The sequence below is a fragment of the Lissotriton vulgaris genome, chromosome 9 (genome assembly GCF_964263255.1).
Source record: "Lissotriton vulgaris chromosome 9, aLisVul1.2, whole genome shotgun sequence".
NCBI lineage: Eukaryota > Metazoa > Chordata > Amphibia > Caudata > Salamandridae > Lissotriton > Lissotriton vulgaris.
Window position 1 is genome coordinate 1,133,176,612 of NC_141697.1, and position 20,338 is coordinate 1,133,196,949.

Here is a 20,338-nt window from a genome sequence, read left to right on the forward strand (position 1 = left end):
ACATGTGATAATTAAGTAATACTTAAAACTTTTTTAAAGTCCATAAATGAACTGGAAAAAACAAAGGTTAAAGTAACATTAGTTAGGTGTGATAAAAATCTGTTTTAATTTTTTTTTTATTTAGAAATTTGCTGGAATAAAAGAAAAGGTTAAAGTAATGTTAGTTAGGTAAACCCACAACAAGCACATGTACTATAACTTGCACTTCTTATGAATTCACATTTTATTCATGACCTATTTAATGACATCATTTATTACTTCATTAATGACATCATCTAAGCTTCCTCTTTTGTACACATTGCTCTATAAACAGGTATAGCATTACAGCTATGAAAGCAAGTGCAAAATAGCTCAGAATAATATAAAGCATTATTACTGCTATGCTGCATACAACCCAATAGGTTAAAAAAAGTTTGCTATGTGAAAGATTGCCCATATATCATGCACTTCATGGAGAATGTTGCCAAATGGCTAGGGCGGTCGACCTTGGAGCTGGGGAACCAGGTTTGAGTCTCAGCACGGACGCTCAACATTCTGTGATTCTGGGCAAATCACTTAATCTCCCCGCGCCTAACAAAAATGAAAGTGTCTGTCTGTAACGTAACTGATGCTCATGTAAAGCGCTCTGATACCTTCGGGCTATATGAAACTGCAAAATAAAATGGGTAGCTGTGTTCAAATTGACTAAACCACTGATGAAAGGGTAACCTATTCTGCATACAGTGTTCAATCTGAATACAGGGAAAACAATGTTCCTCCACATGCTGAAACTCTGTTGCATAATTAATGCCCTTCTGTGGACAGTCTACCTGCATCAAATCTCCGACAGTCACTAAACCTACTTTGAGAAATCGAGTCTTTGTATGTAGAAACGTGGGTACTGTTCTCTCTATGGAGAGAGTTTACTTTGTACCACACTGCAGACAGTGGAACTATCATGAGAAATACACTACAGAGTATGTTAAGTTATGTTTTGGGTTTTATAAAGCGCATAGCTGCTCCAGCAAATGGGCGTTCCAGTGCTAACCGGAAGAAAAAAAGGAAGGCTGAAGAAGAGGGCAGAGGGCTAACCGTAGAGACCGATACTAAGTCAGAGGGAGAAGATGGGTTTTAATGGCCTTGCGAGATAATTGTCCATACTACGGATGTACGCCGGGAGAGAGTTAAAAAGTTTAGCCGCCAAAAAGCGGAAGGACCGCCCTCACCTTCCTGATCCGATGGACAACCGCCAAGTGTTGGCCCATAGATCAGAGGTGGCGAGTAGGTGTATAAGGTGAGAGCAGATTTGCCAGAATGGTAGGTGAAGAAAGCTTCATGACTTTAAAGGCGATACAGAGGGACTTGAACCTGATGCGCCTAGCCACCAGCAGCCAGTGGAGTCTCCGGATGGCATTTGTTGTGGAGCAGGTTCTAGGAAGACCCAAGAGGGTTCTAACAGCTGCATTTTGAACTCTCTGTAGACGTAGACTTTCGGCCTTGTTGAGCCCCAGGTCCAGAGAGCTGGCATGGTGTAGCCTAGCCATGACGGTAGCATGAAAGTAACATGAAAGTATCTACTAACAACAGTCTATACTCTATGCAATACTTGTCCAAAGAGCGACTACTCAATTTAATTATCCAAGTTTTAAAGGTGCAAAGAGATCATATTACATGCAGCCTTCATACTGTGGTGAATTTAGCCCATCCTCTGAAGCAAAACAAGCACATGTAAATAGGTTAGTACCTGGTGCACCCAGCCTTCTATGAAAGTGGAACCGGTCATGCTGAGGCGATTCTGCCTAATAACTCAAGGCTGCTTACAATATTTAGTATGTAGGACATAAAATCTCTTTCCTTCTGCAAACCTTTCTGCAGTACCAAAAAACGTGTGTGGAATATAATGAACACAAGTAGTAAGCTGTCACCTGCACACGGAGTTAGTCTTCAATACAAAGGTTTACAGTGTGTTCAATACCTCTACACACCTATGGTGCATTAGGAGCACGTGTTTTGTAAACCCGTACACTGATTAGCTGGACACAGGCTGTACAAATCTAGGTAGAAAAGTAATATGGTAGTTACCCACCTCTATGTAAAGTATAAAACAATTTAACACACACATTGGATGATGTCCTCAGTGATGCCATAAGTGATGTCATGAATTATGTAATATGTGAGGTTTCAAGCAGTGCATGCCAGGGGTGCAAGTTATAGTTATCTTTGCTAACTAGAACTGATTAATGTCTGTGTTTTTTTTAGTTCAAAACATTAATGATGTCACTGAAACAAATTCACCTGACTAACGTTTGCGTTGTTTGATGACTCTTCGTGAAATTTTCAAAACTAGTTTGCCCCTCACTTTATCTGTCTTTAAAGTGTTGGGGTGATCAATCAAGCGGGGCCGGAATAAAAGGGGGGGTCCCAAAACAAGTTTTACACATGTTAATTTCTATAGGAAATTTTAAACCAGTATACAGCTCGAACTGCTGAACGGAATTACACTAAATGTGGCAGAAAGGTAGCTGTTGTGGCAGAAACTGCCCTTTTAAATGGTGTAAATCCATTCAGTATTTACAGAAATTTCTAGTTGTATACATAGGGATGTGGTGGCTGCCATCTTGCGACTCCATTGATCTGAGTCACAGGAAAAAACATTAAAAGAAAAGGGGGCAGGCAGTGTAGAAACACCCTGACCCCCTGGGCCTTTTGGGGGGCTTCCACAGGGAACACCATAAGGCCCCCAAAACTTTTTTTATAATAATTTGTCAGAAGTTGCGCTGGATTCACGGCTCCTGCCGATAGTTTAAAAAAAAATCAAAATGCGGTCTCCCATGCTTTGTTTCTAATCGGCCCTCAAGTGGGCCGGGTCCCGGGAGCATGTCCACACATTCAGCAGGTGGGCACCCTCCTAGGATCCCTAAAGCCCTGGGGACGACCACCTTCCTGGGGCATGTTTTAAAATGAATGCAGGGTTGCCCTTGCTACAACCCTCGTGCCCTGGGGACCACATCCTATCCAGGCCAAATGTTTTATAATGTGGGGGGCCTGTGCAGCACCCTCCCCACAGCCCGGAGGACTTCCACATCCCTGTGGCAAAACATTACATCATGGGTTGTTCATTATTCCACAAACATTTGACATGTTTACAATGGGTTCCTAGACAGTTTTTGTGGTTTAAAACATTTCTTAATAATTGTGAATATGCAACATTCAGAAATAATTTAAAGTAATTTTGACCACTTTTGAGGTTCTGTAAGGAATACCACATTTTGTTCACCCTCTACAAGAAACCTTTCTGTCATCTACTGGGCTCCCTCAACATTAATCTTCTTTTTATGCAAATATGCGGTATTTCTGAACCTACTAACAGAGCAACAATCTGAATACAGGCAGCTTTCACAGCCTTTACACCAAAACAGTCATAATTGACACAGAAGCTATGATCAAAACATAAAAAAATATCTCCAGGCTATTTCAATGATTACTTCTTAATACTTAAGTCCTGTAAGTCCTTATCAATGCGTTGTCTACCAAATAAGCAATGTTTATGGGACACTATTGGTCCAGAGTGAGGTATCCAAAAACCTTTCCAAATGCTGATTAGTTTGTAGGATTGTGTCGGCCAGCGAGCCTTTGCATGCTAAACTACTTTAAAAAACCTCTGCCCATACCACCAAAAAGTAGTCTATTTCACTATAACATGGTTAGAATGGATCTACTAGAGTTGTTAACGATCTGCATCATGGCAGTCCTTTCATGCTTGTCCTGAGACAAATACATTGATCACCATATGATCTTGTACTTACATTATGGTACTTAAAGTATCTTGTAGTGCAATATGATCATATTCCCCAGGCTTAATTTTTAATTAATGTATTTAGCTCATTCTCCAACTTTCTTGCCAAAACAATTGTTTGTTGGAGGTGGGGGGGTGGAATATTAGGCATTACTCACATGTTAAACTGCATGACAGTCAACACTGGGATAACTGATAATGCTTGGCCCTCATGAATCTATATAGACGTGCCATTGTTGATATGTGAAGTTATGGATCGTATTGTTACTCTAACATTGAAAATGTTCAAGCCAAGCCATAAGGCGAACATATGAAAAAGAAAACATGCAATGCGCTCTATTACATTAGGTTATGTTTTCTCATATCAAGACTGCAAGGAGAGATGCAGAGAAGCTCATAATCCCAATTTACACTTGTCAAGTAACAAATGGCATGTTATGCTAATGTAGGCAGCTACATATTCACATTTATATTATTGCTAATGCCCGAGACTCCTAAATGTGTTCAGATTTGGTGCACAACATCAAAATGTAACCGGTGCAGTCCATCATAAAAAGGATTTGGTAGTGGCTGGTTATCCTGTTTTCTAGTATCTTCTGCAAACTATGTTCACTTTTAGGACATTCCAGATGAGGCATATATTTTGCAGGTTAAGACATTTTCCCACACTCTTTCTTGTGTACATATGTGGAAAATAGAAAGTCCCAACTCTGGTGCTGTAACGTATTGATGCTGTAGAGCATATTCTTTCAGTGGCAAAAGATTATATTCTGTCTCCTCAGCTTTGTTAGTAAATGGTACTCCAGTCATGTAGGTGTTTGCCAGGCTGTTAAGATGATTGCTTTGGCTGCTTGTGTTTTTTTTGTCTTAGTATGTGAAACAAATTAATTGGAACTTTGATAAACTGTGTACAAGACAAATCAGCACTGCTTTGTCTGATCTCTGTACATTAAAGGTTGTGTTATCAAAACTGCCACCACATTTCTTTCACATAAGAGTGTTCTACATTTCCAGGTAGAAAATGAATTCATTCTTCAGATAGAACGAGAGATTTTTATTGAGCAAATGAAAGATGTTATTGATAAAGCAGATGATATGCTAAATGAAGACACTGAAGGAGAAAGAAGTTCTGACCAAGGAACAAGTCCTCAAAAAGCTGACAACAGCAGAGTGGACATGAAAGACGTAAGTAGGACCACTTTTGCTGTCGTTTATTTATTGTCCTTTCCCAATGTTGAAAGAAACATATATTGATTTAGTGAAATCTAAAGAGACTCTTGCATCTTAAACATGAGCACTCTTTGCATGATCATTCTAGCATGTCCATTGCTGACCCCATGAATCTTCTTGCAATGGCTGCAAGACAAATATTGTATTGTTGGCTTGACTTTGAATTTAACGTTTGTTTATCTTCTGCCTTGTTTACTTTTCCGTTGCCTACAGTTTCGAAATGATGTTGGTGATTAGACCAAGTAATCTGATGTCTGAGCAGCTTAGTTTGTGCATGCACATTTTTGTTTTTTAAATGGATGTTGTCTATAATGTTATGAATAGTACAGCTACAATACACATGTTCCTCATCACAACTTTCCCAGCAGGTTGCCTCCATATTTGGATGCAAGTTTAATTGCTCTTCTCAGGATGCACAACAGTTCAAGCAATTGGTTATCTGGCTCCAGAAACTGCAAATTTGTTTGGAGTGTTGTAGTATGTAAATATCAGTTCTTCATTCAACATCCCTTTGACATATGAAAACAGCCTCTGGACCACGCCATTGTTTTAAAACCTGTTTTGCACTTTTCTTTTAGGTCAGGATACAATTCAGTTTTGCGTCCATTTATAAAACAAATATTTATGGTCTGTTTCTCTTGCTGAAATGTTACCCAAAATGTATGCATACAGGTCTATTGAACAAGGATAAAATTGAAAATCTAAACTCACTCATTCACACAGAATACAGAACTGAGTTGAGGACGGAAAACTGCATGAATTAAAAGGGCTGTTGTGCAGCTGCAGTGTGATTTGATATTTTGTTTTTATCCACATTTCTTCTATGTATCTGAATTGAGCAATAAATGGATCATGCAGAGAAAAGTGGTGAGATAGGGTGGGGAACTGGATGGAAGCCATTTGTCCTTAGTGGTGTTCATAGAGGCACATGCACCTTCATTAAGTTGATATTAAAGTGCCAGTTAAAAACAAAGAATAATCTGGAAATGGTGCATTGTTGTCATTTTGTTTTCTCTCTTTTGTGAGACTTAATTAAAGAACCTATCAACCTGATCTGCTGTTCTTAACGGAGACCTGGCTAGACAAGTTCTCAGCTCCGGAGATCTTGGAGGCCCTCCTATCAGCCTATGGTCTATTAAGAATTGACAGGGGGACCAAGAGAGGGGGTGGAATTGCTATAGTGCATAAACTGGAGCTAGTGTGTTCCCTTGAGCAGGTGAAAATTAGTAACAGTGAAGCAGGTTTATTCTCAATCAAAGTTTCCCATGAGTGCACTATTAAGGGCTATCTTATATATCGCCCCCCAGGGGGGTCGACACAATTTGTTGACTGCCTTTTGGAAATGGTGACTCAGCCGGCCTTACGCTATAGTAAATTTCTCATATTAGGCGATCTTAACTTGCATTTTGAGGATGTTAACTGCCTGGAGGCTAAGCATGGGCGGAAAATCCGTTTCGCTCGCGGATTTTGCGGATTTTCGGTAAATTCGCAATCCGCGAGATTCGCGAATCTCCCGCAAAATCCGCAAATCCGCGAGCAGCGGATTTTGCTCGCACTGTTCGCACTGTTCGCGTGAGTTCGCGCCCCGCGAATAAGTGCAAAATTGCAGAAATACGATCTTAGCAAAACTGAAAGTAACTACTTACCAGGTTCAAAAGTTCAGGCTCATCATTAGTAGCCATTTCCTGTAGTGCTTCCTGAGGGGCCCCTCCAGAGTTCAGTTGCCAGTTGAAACTATTATGTGACCCTGCTCTGAACCTCAGAATAGTTACACATATGCCACAAAGGTCCTGAATTACAGCTAAGGGAGACAAGCAGGAGCCAGGCTGGAAGTTCAAATCCATTAATCAGCCCCTAATGCATTATTGTCAGTTGGGGCAGGGCAGGTGTTGTAACTAATTTTGCAACAATGAAAGCACTTAGCAAGTGCAAAAGATCACTAATCAGGAAGCACTAAGGAAGCAGGTGCCAGCTAAAAAAATATTCTGTGACACATTAATCAGCCCCAAATTAATTCAGGTCACTTGAGGCAGGGAAGGTGTGCTTGCGTTGCCACAATAATGTACACTGACTGGACAACCAGAGGGTGCTGTGATGAAACAGAGGGTGGCATGGGTGGGCCAGAGGGTGGCATGAGTAGTCAGAGAGTGGCAGTGGTGACAGAGAGTGGCAGTGATGAAGAAGAGTGTCCCAAACAGGCTGGACACGTAGAAACAACAAGTTCGCGAAACTTGCGACCCGACAGGTAAGTTCGCAATTTGCGACATTGTAAAAAACCCTCGCGAACTGGCAGAAACCCGCGCAAACACAAAAAAAAAAAAAAATTCGCGAGAATTCGCGGATTTTGCGGATTGCGAGTTCGCAAATCCGCAAAATTCGCGAACGCGAGATTCGCAAAATTCGCCCATGCTTACTGGAGGCACAATTTGGAATTGCCTCTTTGGAATCTCTAATGTTTAAACTTTCTGTTAGGATGCCCACACACCAAGCGGGACATCTCCTCGATCCCATTTTCTCCAACTGGGAAGAAATTAAGGTGCTACACCCTATCAGGATCCCTTGGTCAGATCATCACCTAATACCGTTCTCAGTAACGGGTAAACCCAGAGAGGATAGTCTGAAGAGACCTATCCTACTAAAACGTAGGAACTGGAAACAATTCAGCCATGATGCGTTCGAGCTCGCTCTAAATCAGGAAAGTCCACCGCCTAGTAGGACTCTCAAGGAAGCATGGAAGAATCATGAGGAATGGGTGTCTAATGCATTGGATAAGGTGGCACCATGGACCCAAAAAGCCCCAGTACGTGGGAGTAGGTCAACCCCATGGTATAATGAGGAATTGCGTGCAGCCAAAGCTGAATGTAAAGGTCTGGAACGCTCTTGGCGTAAAAACTATGATACTACCCGTAAAGAGATTTACAGGAACAGTGTAAGGGAGTACCATAGTCTGATTAAGAAGGCAAAAAGAAAATATATTAAAGAGAGGATTGAGTCATCTGAAAACTCCTCCAAAGAGCTCTTCTTGATTTATGAGGAGCTAACGTCACTCTTGAGAACAGTGACCAAAGACCTCTTCTCCACCGAGATATGTGAATCCATTGCTGATCACTTTGTGAATAAAGTGGAGAAGATATATTTGTCCTTTCAGAAGAACCCGGCCGAGGACATTCCTGTCTCGGATAGTTGTCTGAAGCACACAAGGAAAATATGTCTTAACGAGTTCAAGGTTCCTCCAAGGGAGGAACTGTTACAACTAATTCTTGGTATTCAATCAGGATCCCCTATGGATGTTGCTCCCCCTAACATTCTCAGGAGTCACTTAGAACTTTTGAGTGAACACATAGGTAATCTGGCTACCTTATCCTTTCAAGAAAGGCATGTGCTAGGAGAATGGAAACTAGCTCAGATGGTTCATATAAAAAAGAAAGCTAACCAGAACATATCTCAGCTGGACAATCTTCGTCCCATCTCCCTCCTGCCTTTTTATACCAAAGTTGTGGAGAAACTGGGCAACCACCAGTTGGTGAAATTTGTGGAGGATAGTCATCTTCTTCATCTCTCCCAATCCGGCTTTAGAGCTAATCATTCTACAGAAACTGCCCTTCTTTTCTCCACAGAACTGATTAGACAAAAAGTGGATGAGGGACAGACAGCTGCCTTGATATTGCTGGACTTAAGTGCAGCTTTTGATACTGTGTCGCACTCTAGGCTTCTTGCCCGCTTGAGTGAGGCTGGGTTAGCTGGATCAGCCTATGAATGGATGGGCTAATTTCTTGCGGACAGGAAATTTCAAGTACACTGTACCCCTTTTAAATCTACACCCCGTTCTCTAAGACAAGGGGTCCCTCAGGGTTCTATATTGAGCCCTACGTTGTTTAATCTATACATGGAGCCCCTTGCAAGGATGGTGGAATCTTACTGGGTAGAAATGGTGTCATATGCCGATGACACCCAACTGGTGGTTACTTTATCTCATAACCCAGTTGAGACAGCAGCTAATTTCGTCGCTTGTCTTGTGGATCTCGCTGGCTGGATGAAGACTAATTGCCTCCGCCTCAACGGGAATAAGACCAAACTCCTAGTAATTGGTCCTGGACCTTTTATTTGGACGTCAGCCTGGTGGCCACCTGACCTGGGTCCCACTCCTACCCTCTCTGCCACTGTGAAAAATGTGGATGTACTTCTTGACACTAACCTCTCGTATGCCCAACACATTGGGAATGTGGTGGGTAAATGCTATGGCATACTAAAGGTTCTTCGTAAAATCCTGGATCTATTGCCCATTAAAGCTAGGAAAACTTTAGTTCAGGCCCTGGTTACTTCTCATCTTGATTATGGGAACTCTCTGCTTTGCGGCCTGAACAAAAAAGGTCTGCACCAACTTCAATGCGTCCACAATGCGGCCGCCAGACTTGTCCTGAATTTGCCTAGGAAGTCATCAGGGAAACGTGCTCTACTGACCCTGCACTGGCTCTCTATCCGGGAACATATTCAGTTTAAAACCATGTGCATGGTCCATCGTATTGCACAGGGCAAAGTTCCCATCTACCTTCAAAAGATGCTGACTATGTACCGCTCCAAACGCCTTTTGAGATTCATGGGTAGCATGCAATTTATGGCACCCCGTATCCGCAAAGCGCGGATGGGTGGTCGTTCTTTTAGGTACCTAGCCAGCAAACATTGGAATGAACTTCCTATTGAACTTCGGATGGAACCTTCAGAATCTCGGTTCTGGCTTAAACTTAAGACCTATCTATTCCCCAAAGACTAATATCTGTGGCTGGCCTCTGTCCTCTCACTTCCCCCCCTTTTTCATTGTGTGTCTGTTTTTCGTGGTTCTAGTGGACTGCATCTAGAGCGCAGGTACACACTGTTCTTTGGTGTAACCAGGCGCTTTATAAATGTTGTTATTATTATTATTATTATTATTATTATTATTATTATTATTATTATCATTACTATTAGGATTGATGTAAAGAAATGTATTCTGGCCGTAAATTGGCATTAAAAAAAAAATATCACTGCACTCTACATACTGATTGCCTTATCCTCTGCAATAGAGCAGTTGTTTTTGAATGGTGTTAACGTCCTTAAATTGTATTCATCTGAAAATGGGCAAGTTATAAGTGTTAAGACATACTATGATATTTAGAATATCCAGATATTGGGGAAAATTGTGCTTGCGGAACTTTAGGTTCATACAGGTAATAGAATCTAGGTACATTGGATTGTGTATTGACAACAAACTGTCCTGGACATCTCTTCAGAAGGACAGGTTCCTGCAAGTGCTGAGTAATTGGTGTACTAAGCCTATTGGAAAGTCTGTAGATGATAGTTAGAATTTGGGTTTCTGGTTTGCAGAGATATGCAGCCTGTCCAAGCAGGAACCAAAATCCTAGTCAGGGTAAGTAGGATACTCACTAAACGTTTACCTGTGCTCACCCTCTGGTAGCTTGGCACAAAGCAGTCGGGCTAAACTACAGAGGCAATGTGTAAAGTATTTTTGCAACACAATGAAAACACCACAAAAAGATTCCACACCAGATTGAAAACATTTTTGGGGATTTTATAAATGAAGTCCAAAACGACAAAAATCCAATGAGTAGAAGACAAGATATGATTTTTTTTAAAATAAAGAGTTATAGCAATAAGCGCCAATGGGGGTTATCTGGTTGTGCAGGACCGAGCCAAAGTCAAAAGTTCAGGCAGCTCAGGATGGAGCACAGGCTGGCAATAGAACCCATGCAGTGCCCGCTGAGCAGAAGTACCTTAATCCTTTTCACAGCAGGAGATGTTTCAATGAGCCCCATGCAGTGGGGGTGTTGCGTCAGATTTCTCAACACAGCTTCAGCGATGCATCTGGTCCATTAAGCGAAGCGCTGCTTCGGAGTGCAGTGGTAATGAAGACAATGCGCTTGGTTAATCCACTCCGGAGAGGTGATGCTTCAATATTCTCCACGCAGTAACGGCAAAGCAGGGGTTTTTGATGTAATGCTGCGGTTTTAAATGCGATGCACTGCTTCTATTCCCGCAACAGGGTTGATGCACTGGTTCTGATCCAGGCAGACTGGAGATGCATCAATTTCTCTGGTGCAAGTGTCTGGGTCCATTTCCGGTGAACCAGGCACAGGTGCTGGGGAAGAGACTTTGATATCGGAGTTTCGAGCAACAGGAGTCAAGCCAACAAGCCCTTGGAAATCACTCTAGAATTGAAGCAGAGTCCTGCTCTCCCTCAGCAGGGTCAGAGTGCAACAGGCAGCAGGGCAGAAAAGAAGTTCTTCCAGAGCAGCAGAGTGACAATGCTTGGAGCAGCACAGCAGTTCTGCGGACAGGAGGCTCTGATTTGGTGGGGTCAGATACCCAGTACTTATAACTAGTTGTGTCTTTGAAGTTGGAGTGACTTCAAAGAAGGGTATTTGAAGGGCACAGAACCCCATTCTTCCCAGCCCTGGTTCCAAACAAGCTGTATGGAATAATGAGCCCTTTGTGTGGGCACAGGACACTGTCTATTCAGGTGTCACCCCCTCTCTCCCTCCCTTCCTGCCCAGGAAGAGCCATCAGAAAGCAAAGGAGTACTCAGATACACCTAACCGTCATGTGTTTGTGGCGTTCTTGAGGGAATGCACAATGTGTAGCTGTCCCCCATCCCAAATGTTCATTGGAGACAGGCTGCCAGGCACACAGAGATGAAAGAGCAATGAAATGTCCACTTTCTAAAAGTGACAATTAAAAAATAGAAATTGCAAATCCTCCTTTACCAGTAAAGAGGATTTATCATTCTCATTCCAAAGATTTACAACATGGTACTGGCACTACTTTCTAATCAGGAATTACAGTTTAAAAGTGTATTAAGGAATACCCAATGTTAACATATGAGAGGAGTAGACTTCACTTTAGTGAAAAACGAATGTAGGTGTTTTTCACGGTCATGATGTGCAAGAAGTAAACGCTTGTCTTACCTTTTACTTACATAGCACTCTGCCCTATGGGCTTTCTAGGACCTACTTTAGGAGTGCCTTATGTATAACAAGAGGCAAATTGGATCTTTCTGGAATCTCGTCCAAGTCTTTTGTAGGAAATTGCCCTTTTCGCATGGATCAAACCCCCACCCCACACACACACACACACACACACACACACACACACACACACACACACACACACACACACACACACACACTTTTTGCCCCAATGTTAATTGTTATGACTCAAAGTGCAAAGGAGCCTGCTGCCCAGGCCCCAGTGCTCTATCCCTAAAATGATATATGTGAATTTCTAACCCCTATTGACAAAGACTTTAACCCCCTTAAAAGCCCCTAGTAAAAGGTCCAGTGGTACCCAGGGCATGGTTGTTAAAGGGGTCACAAGGGCCTGCTCACTGTTTGTGCCACCTTGAGATACCCAAATAAACAGCTAAAAGCAGTCCTCCCATTACAGACTGCCCTAGCTGTGCAGAATGCTCAAACTAGACTTTACCCTCACAATGTGTGGCAAGGTCAAAGTATTACTTTTAATATATGCCAGTTGTCCCTAAGAGAGCCCTTCTGAGTCCATGAGACAGGGTGCATTTTATTAAAGGTAAGGACTTAGAAGTGTGAACTTGTATGTCCCTAAAGTAACCTTTTCCATTAAGGGCTACTAAAAGTGATCAGCGGTCCATAGGATAACATGAGCTGGCACCTCAGCAAAACAGTGTTTGTCCGTTCAACTATGTTACCAACAAGATCTGTCATGTTTGGTATCAAACAATTTGCCTCCTCATATCTGACACAGTTCTTGTGCCAGAGTTGATATGGTATGCACTCGGGTAACTACTTTATAGGTTGCCCACCTGGTTTCCCCAACCTTTCCTGTGCTCTGGCTGGCAGCATGCAGCTGCTCCTGCCAAGACCATCTCACCCCTTGCCAGAAGGTGTGAACTCTCTCAGGATACAGAAACAGTGGCCTTGAAGGGGAGGAGGTGACACCTCTCTCCCTTCCTGAAAGGGTGGCTAGTGAAGTGGTACATCAAGGTGTTAACTTCAAATCTTGCACCACATGTGATGTGCAACCAGGCTGCATCCCATAGGAGGAAACAGCCCTACACCTGCCCACAGGAACATTTGCACCCAGTCAGTTGGGAAAAGGATATAGTTAAGAGGTGTACTCTCTCAGAAGGCTAGCCACACCTTTCAGACGGGCTACCTGGTCTGTACAGCTAAGGAATCTTTCTGCCGCTTTTAAAATTGGCAGAATAGAGGGTTGTGGGTATAAAATGTGACACCCCGGGATATGGTCACCTCCAGGCCGAATTAGTTGCAGGGGCTAGTATCCTTTTAGCACCCACACCCATAATCTAGAATATAAGGGACACCCCTTGCACCAGATCCTCAGTTCTGATCTGAATTGCAACAAAGGACACAGAAGAGACCAGAGTCTGGGACAGCAAGTGCTGCACAAAACAAAGACATGATACTCTGCACCTGTGGCAACCTTCCTGGAACTGCACAACTGTGACTTGTCTGGGCCAAAGACTGGTTCCCCTAGACAAGGAACCCCTTTGAGATCCAAAGACCACTCCAGACTCCCTTGGACTAGTGGTACTAGTCCCCTGCAGTCCGCAGATAAAAACAGTAAAAACAACGTACCGAAACATAAGAATCGCTGGCCATTGGGCCTTCCGAGGGATCGCCCAAAAGTAGATGGTCCATTGCATTTTGGGAAAAGTAGTCCTTACCTGCAGCTACCATTTTTCTCCAGATGTCGAAATAACTTCTTGCTGACCTTACTGCTGCCAAGGCTTCATGGTGGCCAGACCTGCAATAACCACCTTTACTTGACACTGCATGACGAGGGAACACCGCAACATCTTCATCCGACACCAGCAGTGGCCCCATTGTCAGCATTCTGCACCCATTATCTTAAGGAGATGTGTCAAATATTTATACAGTCTCAAAACCGTAATAAGGTCAAAATGCAAAAAAAAAAATCCCTGACTGAATTAGAAAAATAGATTAACCTTTTGTTGTATTTGACCCTCTCTGCAGGGTCATCCCTAAATGTTAATTCTTCACCCTCATGTTTTCTGAATTCCTTTATGTTGGCGTTTAGGAATCTGTGTACTTTACCACTGCTAACCAGTGATAAAGTACCTGTGATGCTCTCTTCTTTAAATTTGGTGAAATTGGCTTACACCCAATTGGCACATTTAATTAACTTAGTCCCTAGTAAGGTTAGTGGACTGGCCTCCTGATCAGAGCCTTGGGAACCAAAAAGCTTCAACCACCTTGAACCCAGCACCTGCACTCTGTCTTACGAGTTCTACCCCCCAAGTCCTGGCCCTTTGGAAGTGGACCTGAAGGAGCTCTTCCAGCCCATCTGTGGTCATGTGTGCAGATCTTATGCAGCGTTTGATCACCAACACAGGACCTCTCTTTGCAGCCTGCAGCTTCCTCTGAACGTGCAACTTTGTCCTGGTACGGTGCAACCAGATAACCTCCGTTGGTGCTTAGTCCTTTTAGGCACTATTTTCACTTAAATCTTTAACACTGCATATCTCAAGTTATACCTATTGATTTTTTTGTCGTTTTTGTCTTAAATAATTTACAAAATGTTAAACTTTTCTAAATTGGTGTTGAATTTCTCTTGTTGTGTTTTCACTTTATTACTGTTTGAAGTTTCACCCCCTCAGCCAGTAATCCAATTTCCTATACCTTTATTACTATTATTATAATATGTATATTTTCAGCGCATTGCTACCTAAAAAGTTTCCAAGCGCTTAGCGTAATATGGAAAATGGGAGGAGACTAAAAAATCTCAGGAACATGAAGACCTTTAGGAAGGGTCCGACGATGAGAACAACCACGTTTTTAGCAATTTACATCACTGGGGGAGTGAAAAATAAAACAACAGTCTCTTATGCAGGTAATGCCAAAGTTTTGGTCCCAAAAAGGAAACCGCTCAACCGGCTGGTCGTGATTTCCTAATTTTAGGAATTACAGCATGATTAGGATGACTAGAGCACTGCGAACTGCCAGTTTTGAATCAGGACACCAAAGGACTAAGGTAATCAGGACTACTGTTTGCCAGGCATTTGTGTATGTAGTACAATGCCTTAAATTGTACCTGTTGTTCAATGGGCATCCAGTATAGGTTAGTTTACATGCTGGCAGGGGAGGTGAACCTAGGAGGGTGGAGAAAAAGGCGGGCAGCTGCGTTTTGTACAATTTTGAGGCGTTTAAGCAATGTTTTTGCCATCCCAGGTACAGAATAGTCCCATAGTCCAGCCTAAAGATAACCAGGCTTGGACTATGGTTCTCTGAGCAGAGGAACAAAGGCAATGAAGGATCTTCCTAAGACATTTCAAGATCCCAAAGCAAGTAGCTGCCACCTTATTAATCAATTGGCTCGTGGTAAGTTTATCTTCCAACCAGGCTCCTACCTTCTTCACAACTGGCACATGGCTAGAGAGAAGACACATTGTTGTGGTCCACATGTGCAGTCCCCAAAGATTGGTTATGTTTCCCACTAACAGGGCCTCCGTCTTGTCACCATTCAGTTTAAACTAATTAGCACCCATCCATAGTAAGACTTGCAAGGGACAGCAGTTGAGGGTCTCTGCATTCTGATTGTCCCGAGATATTTGACCTGTGTTGGTTGGTGTGCACCTGAAGGGATACGGCCCTACAGAATACTGTGCACGTGGGGATGTGGCGGACCGGAATACCAAGCGCGGAGGCCGTATATAGTGGGCAATGTTTGTTTTATTGCTACACTTCTGGTCACAAGGGGTTTTGTATCAGACTTTACAGTTCCACAAAAGAAAGACACGGCTCTTCGGATGAATGATGGGTCGACGTCCGGTATCCAGTGGGCTCTGTATCCAGCGAGTGCTCCTGGTGCGTCCGGTCTTTGGGGATATCCTCGGAGGTACCGGGAGAAAAGAAACAAACAAAGGAGCCGTTAGTCCTGTCGGACTCTTCACGTCTGATCCCTGTTACCAACACCAGGGACTGTGAGGGGGAGGTAGGCGAAAGTGAGGAGGGAACGGTAGGGTCGGGGTTGGCAATAAAGACAAGCGGGGTAGCGAGAAGAAGTAGGGGTGGAGGGTGGCGGGCGTGAAGGGTCGGGGTTCGTTATCACGTGTGCCAGTGCTGTGCAAGTGCTATACAATATTTACACAATGCTACGGGTGACGTTGTGAGCCTAAAAGGGGGGGGAACAGCTATACAACGGGAGTTATTTACACTGCACCTAATGTGCCACAAGGGTTCCGAGTCACTCACCCGGTCCGCCGCAACTCTCCAAGTTGAGTTGCGGCCGCTCCCCAGCAACCTCCGGTGGACTCCACCAATCCTCGGACCAGTCTTCCTCCTCTTCGGTCGCCTTCTCCTTCACCGCTCCGGTCGGGGTCTCCTGCCACAAGCTCAATCCGACGTCCGACTGGTTCCTGGTTCCGGCTTTTCCAGTATCCGGGTCACGTGAGGGGGAGGTGCTTCCGGGGTCGGGAGGAAGTACTTCCGGATGTCCGCCGTTCTGGATTGGGTCCTGGAACAGAGGACAGAGGGTTGGACCTTTGGAGGGGCGGGTCGTTGCTATGGACGCTCTGGCCGGGACCGCTGTCTTCCGTGAAGGACTACAGCGACGGGCCCCAAGGCCGGTATGTGTGTACGCCGCATCACATCCCCTTCCCCTAGCTGTCCTTCTAGTACGGGTCTGAGTCATGGGGTATCGGGAGAGGAAATCGGCGTTGCCCTGCTCGATTCCTTTACGGTGAACAGTCCTGAATCTGTAGGGCTGCAGTGCTAAGAACCAACGTAGGACCCGGTCATTGTGTCCTTTATTACGGGCCATCCACTCCAGAGGGGCATGGTCAGTATAGATGATGAACTCCCTCCCCTCCAGGTAATACCTTAGACTTTCTACCGCCCACTTAATGGCCAATGCTTCCTTTTCTACGACTGCATAACTGGTTTCCCGTGGATACAGTTTACGGCTCAAGAACAATATAGGGTTTTCGTTCCCCTGGTCATCTTTCTGGGACAGTACCGCCCCTAGGCCCTGTTCTGAGGTGTCCGTCTGTAAGAGGAAGGTCCGTGAATAATCCGGACTTACCAACACAGGTTTGGAGGTTAAAGCAGTCTTGAGCCGAGAGAAGGCAAGTAGTAAAACGGGAGTGGGATTCTTCAGGATGGCTTCGGTTTTGGCTGACTTCTTTAAGAGGTCGGTGAGGGGAGCTGCAGTCTGGGAAAAATTGGGTATAAACCTACGATAATAACCAAGTAGGCCTAAAAATGCCCGGAGGTCCTTTCGTGTCTGTGGGAATGGAACGGACTGAATGGCCTCAACTTTCTTGACTTGGGGACGGATCATACCCTCGCCTAGGAGGTAACCCAGATACTTCACCGATTGAGCTCCGAGAGTGGTCTTTGTGGGGTTGATGGTAAATCCAAAAGCACCCAACGACGCTACAACTTTACTGAGATGATCGAGGTGCTCCTCCCAGCTATTGCTATAAATAACAATGTCGTCGAGGTAGGCCCCGGCATACCTCGCATGTGGTCTTAAGACATGGTTCATTGCCCTTTGGAAGGTGGCTGGTGCACCATGTAACCCGAAGGGTAAGACTGTGAATTGGAATAAGCCATCTGGGGTGGAAAAGGCAGTTTTCTTTCGGTCCTGGGCTCTCAGTGGTATCTGCCAGTAACCTTTGCAGAGGTCTAAGGTGGAAATGTATCTGGCTTTCCCTATGCTTTCGACCATCTCGTCGACACGTGGGAGGGGATATGTGTCGAAGGTTGATATCTTGTTTACCTCGCGGAAATCTATGCAAAACCTGACTGACCCGTCAGGTTTAGGCACTAAAACAATGGGGGAATTCCATTCACTGATGGATGGTTCAATGATCCCCATACTCAGCATTTGTTCGGTTTCTTGCCTGATCACGTTCCTACGGGCTTCAGGGACCCTGTAGGGTCGTAGCCGTACGATCTTTCCAGGCTCTGTTTGTATGCTGTGTTCAGTGATGGTCGTATGGCCTGGGGATGAGGAAAACACGCTCTGTATGGGTTGTAACGCCTCACGTAGACTCTGTCTCTGCCCTTTTGTCATCTCGGAGTCAAAACAGGGTTCAAAAGAGAGAGAGGGTTGCGGACTACTGGCGGATAGAACGGGTCGGGGTCCCTCCCACTTTTTAAGAAGGTTAACATGATATACTTGCGTGGTCCCCCGAGTGGGATCAAGCTCTAATTCATAGGTGACAGGAGTTACTTGGCGAAGGACCACATAGGGTCCCTGCCACTGTCCCAATAATTTATGGTCAGATGACGGTCTCATTAGTAGAACTAGATCTCCATCGCTAAAAGAACGGGGTTTGGTACCCTTGTCATATTGCCGTTTCTGGCTGGCTTGGGCGTTTTCCATGTTCTGGCGTACTATGTCGCGCAGTTGTGAGAGATGGGTCTTTAGGTTTTCGACATATTCTGGCAGGGGACGAGTTCTGTCGGGTTCTGCCTCCCATGCTTCTTGGGCCATATCAAGGAGGGTGCGGGGTGGCCGACCATAAAGCAATTCGTATGGTGAGTATCCTGTGCTACTCTGGGTTTTGCAGCGTATGGCAAACAGGGCCAACGGCAACATCTCCTCCCATCTCTTTGCCTCTAAGGCCAACATTTTCTTTAGAGTCAACTTAAGGGTAGCGTTGTAGCGCTCTACCAGCCCATCTGTCTGGGGGTGGTAGGCGGAGGTGCGAATCTGCTTTATCCCAAGGTTCGAGCACACTTGTTTCATTAGGGCCGAGACAAATGGGGTGCCTTGATCCGTAAGGATCTCCCTGGGAAACCCTACCCTTGAGAATATGGAGATGAGGGCCTTGGCGATGGTTTGGGTAGTGGGTTGACGTAAGGGTACTGCCTCCGGGAAACGAGTGGCGTAGTCCACCAGAACCAGGGCGTATCGGCAGCCACTACGAGAGGGAAGTAAGGGGCCTATTATGTCCATTCCCACCCGGGTGAAGGGGATGTCAATGAGGGGTAAAGGGAGTAAGGGAGCCCTGGGAGGTCGGTATCTGCTGTTCCTCTGACATACAGGGCACTCCCTACAATATTGTTTGACCTGTTGATGTACCCCCGGCCAATAAAATTTCTCCAGGATGGACAGACTGGTTTTTTCATCACTGAAGTGGCCCCCTAGGAGATGGCTGTGGGCAAGGAAGAGTACCTTCTCTCTAAAAGGTTCGGGGATCAATAATTGGGGTGGTTGGTTAGGATTCCCTTTTCTATATAACAGTCCGTTCTTTCTGAAAAAATAGGGACATACGTGAAGGGGGTCTTCCTGATCTACGGCCTTTCCCCAGGCCTCTTGCAGGACAGGGTCTTCCTGTTGTGATGCCCGGAATTCTCTGTCTGTTTGCCAGGGATGTACCTCAGGAACCACAGGATAGGCGGTGGTGTGATTTCGCTTCTCTCTTCTTTTCTGGTTACGGGATTTCCGAGTTCTGATCAGTTCCTCAACCGCCGGTTGTTCCCTAGAGAAGGGTGCTTCTTCCCACCACTGGTTCAGTGAATCTGTAGTGTCTTGTACTAGTCTAGGAAGTCCAACATAGTCACTCCCTAGGATCACCTGCTCAGGAAGATTTGGTATCAGGCCCACTGTAAGGTCGGTTCCGGGATCAGCCAGGTGTCGTACACGTATCTGGGTGGTTGGGTACTTTTTGGTGTCCCCGTGTACACACTGTATGGCGACCATGCCTGTGGGTGGTCTGGGTGGAGTAGGCAAGTCCTGAGGACGTAGGACACTCTGGCGACAGCCCGTGTCCGCCAAAGCCAGGAGGGGATGTCCGTCCACATATACGGGACAACGGAACGGAGGGGGCGTCTTCCCAGGTGTTGCACATACATAGTTCTGTACCAGGCCTACTTCCATGGGCTCGTCTTTCTGTGGGCACACACGAGCTATGTGTCCATAGCCACCGCAATTGTAACACTGTGGGCCTGGATTGGGAGGTCTGTATAATAGCGGAGCTGGCAGCAGGGGAGGCGGATCCGCTTTCCGTGGAGGGGGGGGTCGGTGGGGTCGGACTGCATTTATATGGGATCGGTGGGGATGTTCTTCCCTGCCCCGGGGTGTCTCTTGGGCTCGACTGTAGGCGCTCGCGATCTCCACTGCGCTGTCCAAGGTGAGATGGGCATGTTGCCGCACCCATCTTTGTGTGGCCGGATGTAGGGAGGCCAGGAATTGTTCCAAATACACTTTAGCCAGGATATCGTCTTTGGTGGAGGTATCTGGACGTAACCAACGGTTAGCGAGGTCCTTAATGCGGAAGGACAGGGCCCTTGGGGTTTCCTGTGGCCCTTC

General features: G+C 45.1%; 1 protein-coding gene across 1 annotated transcript in view; it reads left to right on the forward strand.

Moving 5' to 3' along the window:
• Nucleotides 1-20,338, forward strand: part of WNK2 (WNK lysine deficient protein kinase 2) — a 621,829-nt gene that overhangs the window by 442,389 nt on the left and 159,102 nt on the right. Inside the window, exon 16 of the mRNA XM_086939164.1 lies at nucleotides 4,790-4,960. Coding sequence (XP_086795290.1) covers nucleotides 4,790-4,960 — 171 coding nt within the window. The remainder of the gene's footprint in view (nucleotides 1-4,789; nucleotides 4,961-20,338) is intronic.